At 36.8% G+C, this 7,242-nt stretch overlaps 1 protein-coding gene across 1 annotated transcript; it reads left to right on the forward strand.

Moving 5' to 3' along the window:
• The first annotated feature begins 2,955 nt into the window (after positions 1–2,955).
• Positions 2,956–7,242, forward strand: LOC105386083 (eukaryotic translation initiation factor 4E-binding protein). Its single transcript, XM_038117067.2, has 2 exons — positions 2,956–3,204; positions 6,036–7,242. Exons 1-2 carry the CDS (start codon positions 3,063–3,065, stop codon positions 6,236–6,238), a joined length of 345 nt encoding a protein of 114 aa, XP_037972995.1. The 5' UTR covers positions 2,956–3,062; the 3' UTR covers positions 6,239–7,242.

Here is a 7,242-nt window from a genome sequence, read left to right on the forward strand (position 1 = left end):
AATTGTTCAAAACCTATACAGAACACGTACCTATAGGTTTATGTTCACGAATATTACGCTCTATGTTGCGTGAATGCGTGTCCGAACTACTCCGAACGTTGCTTGTATGTACAGGGTGTTGCAAAAAGGATACTCAGCTGAAACCTACATGTGCAGCATCACAGCATGGTATATCTAACTCTCTAAGCCCGAAACTGTAATAAGAATTTCAAAATTCGTGAAAAAAAATACATTCTCCATAGTAGGTTTCGGCTTAGTATACCCTTTTTGCAACACCCTGTAGTATTTCAGTATTACACGCTTTCATACAATTCACGCAACCCGCAGCGTGATGCGGCCTTGTGAGATACGCCTTGTAGGTACGAACTGTTTGCATACCTATTTTCAAATGCATATTAAAAATAACACCTGGTAATAAATGCGTCTTATAATGTTTTTATTGAAAACTAATATCTACATACAATAATATTTACTGATAAAATAACTAGATGTGCCTCTTATTTTTATGGTGGTACATAATACCTTCAGTATGACTCAATAGCAAATGTAAACAACCTAATCACTGAGTAATCGAGTAGGCATGGATACCTAAGTGTAAATTATAGGAAAACCTTACCTTATAAGTGTTTAAGTACCTACAAGAACAAAACTGATTAAATAAAAATCAAAACCTGTGACATTATTTTATAAATGACCATTCATTACATCTCTATACTATAAGATAATTATTATATGTATGTACTTAGTTAGGTAAGTATGTACATACGAAATTGTAAAAATTGGAACACAGACAATTTGAAAATTAATTGTTCTAGTATAAGTTTCCGCAACTCCGGATGACATGAACACGCTGATATTTTGCATCATCTTGATGCGGCCTTGGAATACGGGTTTTTAGTTTTCGTCTAAAAATACAAACGTGGATTTTATTGCTGTCAACATTTTGAAACGAGTATTAGATGTTTTACTTACTTATATGTACTTAGTTACTTACGCTGCGCCATGTACAGGTTTAATGTGGTTTAATTTAAAGTAAGTACTTACTGACTATTTCCATATTTCCAAACCGCTTAGAAAGTTTGGATATACTTCGCTTAATTTAATCCCATCCTGTCATCAAACTTTGGTCAGCCAGTAGCTTCGCCTGTCTGTGTTTCGGAAGTAGGTGCCTAACAATTTGTACAAAAACAATTGTTACGCTCAGTTACAAAAAAAAACTGCTAATTCCTAATTTCAAGGTCTTTTCTGCTTGTTGACGATAACAAAACAAGCTTCAGGGTTCCATAACCAAAATTTTCAGTGATGAAAAACCGATGCCCCCATAATTTCATATTCATACTGGAATAATTTTTAAGTTTGACGTGTCCGTACTCCGTACCTATTATTATTATAATTATTGTACGGATGGAAAAACTCGTTCAGATTGGAAGCATTTTAAAAATAATAGCTGAAAATCCACTGAACCGAGTTTAACGTTGCGTTCACCATAATAATCCTTCATTATCCCTGAACACTATAAGCTTTTTTTATCCCGGAGTTTCCACTAATAAAGCTTTGAAAACGTTTAAAAGCTCGCGTGGAATAGTTAGAAAACTGTATGAGTTACTCTACCTGCTTGAACCAGTTGACAAATACGAGTTTTTTCTAAGCAAGTAACTAGAATGATAGTATTTACTGTTATGATATGTTATAGTTATCTATCATGAACTATGATAATGTCTACAACATAAAAATCACAACTTATAATCGTGATTTAGCCAGGTACTTTATTTTTTCCTACTTTTATCTCTCGTTTTACAATTGATATCACTAAATCTACCTTTTTATTCATAAATTCAACTAGCAACAGACAGTTTAAGGCGATATCATAATTCCTACCGAATAAAAAAATAGTTACTACGCCCTAATTAAATAAAACAATTTAATATCTCGCGTGTAATCTCTGAATTCAGCCACACAATAGATAATGCCCATTACCCACTTAGTTATCTAGATTGGGCCCAATAAATCTATTTAAAAACCGACCTTGACCTGTCTTAACACAGCTAGAGATAGTTCTAAAATTAGACATTTGGGCCAAACGGCTGAGGAACCTACGGAACTCATCTCTCTTCCTTGTAGCCACACCCTCGCTCGGCTAATATTACGTAGTAAACACAAAACCGCATGGCAGATAACACGTGCCTAACCCTATTTTGAACAACATCATTTTCGATTCAAGCACCGTACCCCACTCATCCTCCATCTAAAAAATATAACCTTGACTGGCGTAGAAATTCTGCAAAAAAAACTTTATAGCAGTCCCGAATTATAGATTAGCTAAAGATGTAGAAGAGGTAGATATAGGATTGTTTGCGAATTGTACTGAACTACGCAGTTCCTAGCGGTGTTTGTGTGCGTGCGGCGGCGGCGTGCTGATAACTCGGTTGATAGTAGTAGTAGCAAAGAGTAAGTTGTGGATTTGGTGTGATAATGCAGATGGGAAAACTGTTTGAGTGCTTTCCTGAAAAAACAGTCTCTGAAAATTTCAGAATGTTTTTTTGTAGATTTTCTCAATGTTTTCTTTTTTGTTGGAGTCATTTACTTTGAGAGGAAAGTTTTAACGTTAAAGTTAAGTAAAAGCGTTGAAAGTTATGTAGCCGGTAGTGGGCGAATGGAGAAGGAAGGTAGAGGACGGTTATTGTTGCGATCATTGGGAGAAGCTTATGCTGTGGAGGATTATTTGCTATGATGATGATGACAAGTACTTAATTAATAGTGTCTAACTAAGACTTGAATCAGAAATGACTGCATATTTTGTTTCTTCGAAGCTACGCACGAGTGCCTCTGAGAGGCGACCGCGCGCGAGGCACAGACCTCCCTCACCTCGGCTGTTATCGCGCTGGTAGTCGCCTTGTTTACACACAGATCGCGCGTGTGTGCGTGGAACCGGCAACAGCGTATTTATTTTAGGTTCACGCTTCCAACCGGCTCAGTCCATCGCCGACCGTTCACCCGATCAGTTCTGTGACAGTGCAGTGACTTGTTCCGATTACCTGAAGCCGTATAAGTAAACTATTGAGATGTCAGCGTCCCCGATAGCGAGGCAGACGACGGTGAGCCAGGCCATCCCCACGCGGCGGGTGCTCATCACGGACCCGGCGCAGATGCCGGATGTCTACTCCAGCACCCCTGGAGGCACCGTCTACTCCACCACTCCTGGCGGTGAGTTCACCTTCACCGTTCAATCCTGTTGGGAGGTAGTAAAGGCGGTTTCCGCATGGCAACAGTATGACACAATGCGGTAGCGCCGTCCTTGAATGTTGTCGTCCATAAATTATGCACGAAATGGTTCTGTTATGTCACAGGCCGGAACGGGAACATTTTAGGGACCACGGCACGCACACATACGCAACGAATATAGCATTCCTACACTCGTACACAACACACATGCGCAGAACAACCAGAAATTCGAGATAAGACGCAAACAGACCGCATGGCTTTACATTTTTTTGGTTACATAACAAAACATGTCTTTGTGACAAGAACATTTGCCAAGGAATTTCTACCTATCACAAACAATAATATTTATGTGATTACAGCCAACAGTTACTGACACCAGTGTTCAGTAAACAAGGCTACTGAAACTTAGAAACCCTAGGTTCTAAATAAAGACTAAAGGTAGAGCTAAATTAAATTGGCACTAAGTGGGAGTGGTGTCGTTAACCTCCTGGATGTAACCAGTTGTGAATCAATTAACCTTGTGCACTGAATTAAGAACCAGTCTGTATTAAAAGAACCTAAAGAAGGCAGTATTAGTAGGACTTGAGAGCAAACCCTTATGATTAGAAATAACGATGCCTTACGTTAAAAACAGTTAGCTAAGTAAATCAGATATGTTTGTTTTTGTCACTAACCATGATTTAATTGATTAAAATGTCTGCTCATTTTCTACTTAAGAAAGCGTTTCTTTTATTAAATTATATAACCCTCTGAAAAAATAAAATATATAGGTACTTAATTATGTAAAAGTTACTTCGTTATTAATACTCTTTGCACCACCATAACAATAACACAAAGCCAGCCACATTATTTATAAACATAACAGGTAAATAAAGCCATAAGTAGATGTTTTGAGTAAACGTTTGTTATTGCAACTAATTACCTATGTATGATACCTACTTTACGTACATATTATTAAGTATATTATGAGTAATTAAGGAAAAAGTTATTCTGAATAACCTCAGGAGTCACCCCCTTTCGGCTTAGGTTATAGTCCAACCTTTTTTTAACACCCTATAAAACCAATGTGATTTATTGAAGCGATTGCCTATGTATCTGCAATTGATTGAGCACCTATATGATAAAGGAATTAATCAATTAAGTAAAAGAATTATGTACTCAAAGCAGTGAACAAAGCACTCAATGCTTGATTAATTATTTTACTATAGAGGTTAACACTCCCATGTGTCACCTCTTTGTTTTAATTGCGAAGAATAAAGACTAAATATTACCAAACAGTTGTGTCGACAATTTGTTCAAATAAAAGTTAGTATAATATAGGATTCAATTAAGTATTGTACACATTTATTAAAATGTGTGTCACTGGAAAATGCGATAGGCAGGTAGTGCACTTATACAAGGTAACACCTAGGTAAGTACTCTTGTACCAAAAAAAATACAAAGTAAACCAGACTTTGACATATAAATCTAGTATTTTTGGACAAAAACAAACAGAATATTTGATAATACGCGATAACTAAGTGCTAACATGCCTTCTCAGTGTACTTATCATAGTTATTAGTAGGTATCTTCACTAGTTATCGTCAAGGACAATTTTTACTTCACCGGTAGATTGGCATTGAAATGGCACATAATATGCGATCTCGAGTAAGCAAAAACAGTTCATATTGCGACTGAATGGCGTCGAGTGTCATTTGCTTTCAACTTCGACATGACATAATGTTGTTATGTAATATAGAAGCGAACACGTGGACGCAAAAAGCGCTGTTAAAATTTATGCTTTTGTTTTTATAAAAGAACACAGTGTGTGCGATGTCCCGTGAATTTTAATATGCCGGCCGGCAGCTACTCGGTGCGATTGTTGTGGCCTTGTGGGGAATTACTAGCCGGTTGATGGTATTTTTGAGGGATTAAGGTATGAAATACGCAAGGTATTTCGTGTTTAAGATACAGAAGCACAGTTAGATTTAGGAGCAGGAACAGGCTACATTACCTGTTCAATAAATTTTATTCTATACAAGTTAAAAAAATAAAATAGAAACAATACTTAATTAATTTATGTGACTAAATCTTATGCATCTCTGCTCCTTTCTTTCATTGGCAACAATAGTACAACATGCCGTTATACCAGCAATATAAACCACAGATACTAACAGTTACTAATATCCACCACCACAGACAGATGTCTGTCATAGCAACCCTTCTGAGGCGGTTGCAGAACAACAACAGCTGCATCGATCGGTCCCATAACATCATACATTACATGTATTTACACATCTACACACACATAAGTACAACAGTGCCTAGTGCCTAGTTACTCATGAGTAGATCTGAACAGTATGTTTTTTTTTATTGTTATGGGCAAATATATAAGTTGGAATGAAGCCAACAAGAGCTAAAACAGACGCACACACACGATGTAACTATTTAGCGACTCGGCTCTCCGGCTTGCAAGCACGTTTAAAAAGAGATAAACTCGTTTTAGACACAGCTTGAGTCACACTTAAGTAAATGACTGATTCACTCGAGTCTAATCACTAAGCATTGAACAAGAAAATTATGAAAATTCGCCCTGGAATCGGCCGGTCGTGTTAATTTATCCTGGCAGTTTATGCTAATTTTATTGTCAAAACTCAGTTGAGTGGTTAATTTAAACTGAACAGTGAACACGACCGTTTCAAACTTAACCAAACGAAACATTCATGAAATTCATTTTATAAAACTTTGTTATTCAAAATTCAATTTTAAATCCCCGAAAACCGTTGCATAAACCAATATGAAAATCACTGATAGTGACCTTTCCATCTTTCCAGGCACCAGAATAATCTATGAGAAGTCATTTCTGATGTCGTTATCGAAGTCTCCGATCTCGCAGACGCCCCCGAAGTGCGCGCTGCCGGCGGCCATGATGAAGAACCCTGGCTCCGGCCCCGTGCTCCAGACCTCTGGACAGAAGAACCGCTCCAACTCGATCTCATTCGACGAGTCACAAGAAACCTTCAGCATGGATCTCTAGACACTAGCCTAAGTTAGCTCTAAGTATTAGTTTAACGACTGAACGCGACTGAACTTTTTAGCGTTCGAAACGCGGTCGACGTTTATCACTTTTGTGTTCTTTTTTGAAAAGTTGCGACTCGAGATTTTGTTATAGAGTCTTTAGAAGTGAAACGGGGGATGACGGTTGTGTCCTGAGACTCCTGAGGTTCAGTGTCAGTTTTTTAACCATTTGAGCTTGAAAGTAAACCCTAGTTTGTATGGAGCGGAGGTAATATAGCGAGTCTACTGCTAGGTGGCTACTCTCCCAAATTCGCTAATTTCCACTGCTGAAATTGTCTACTGCCGAGGAATTGTCTTCTAGCACAGTTATTGTATCACATAGAGTCCTTTCTATTTTCGAATATCTAGAATAATGAGGTGATGATCGCGATTTTTTTACTTATTGTACATAGAATTTTACAAGTTGCGCGTTAAACGCACGGTATGTTAGTAGGTGCTTATAGCATGACGTATTTAAAATGTTTGTGAGTAAGTGCCATTTATTAAAAGTTCAAATTGATATTAAATATAAATACTTTTATCCAATTTTATAATAGCTTTGTGTGACTCACGCAATCTCAGATTATTAATGGATTATCAAATTTTATTATTATAACTTTAAACATAATGGGTGTAATGTAAACTTTAAAGTCACAGATATATCTAAGCTTGTTCAACTTAAATGATTAAAAAGTAAGCAATATTTTAATCTAGACGATCTAGACTAGAAACTAGGTGTAGGCTTGGCGCCTGAAAATTTAGTGAGCTAGTATTATTGTTGATTCTTTAAAAGTCCAAAGCATTTATCTTAAAAATGAAATAAAATATTTTTTCATGACATATTATTGTAATTAAGTTCACTTGTTACTTATTTTGTGAAATGAAATGCATCTGAATGATTGTGAATATTGTGAAATACTTTGTTACTCTGTAAAACATTGACTGCCAAATTATGGAAATAAAACATGATAGTCTTGAAAGATA

The sequence above is a fragment of the Plutella xylostella genome, chromosome 3, assembly GCF_932276165.1.
Source record: "Plutella xylostella chromosome 3, ilPluXylo3.1, whole genome shotgun sequence".
Taxonomy (NCBI): Eukaryota; Metazoa; Arthropoda; class Insecta; order Lepidoptera; family Plutellidae; genus Plutella; species Plutella xylostella.

Bases quoted from the DNA above. Each gene is read 5' to 3' on its own strand.
- LOC105386083 (XM_038117067.2), top strand. From the start codon at position 3,063: ATGTCAGCGTCCCCGATAGCGAGGCAGACGACGGTGAGCCAGGCCATC. The intron at 3,205-6,035 runs GTGAGTTCACCT...CCATCTTTCCAG, and splicing joins CTACTCCACCACTCCTGGCG to GCACCAGAATAATCTATGAG.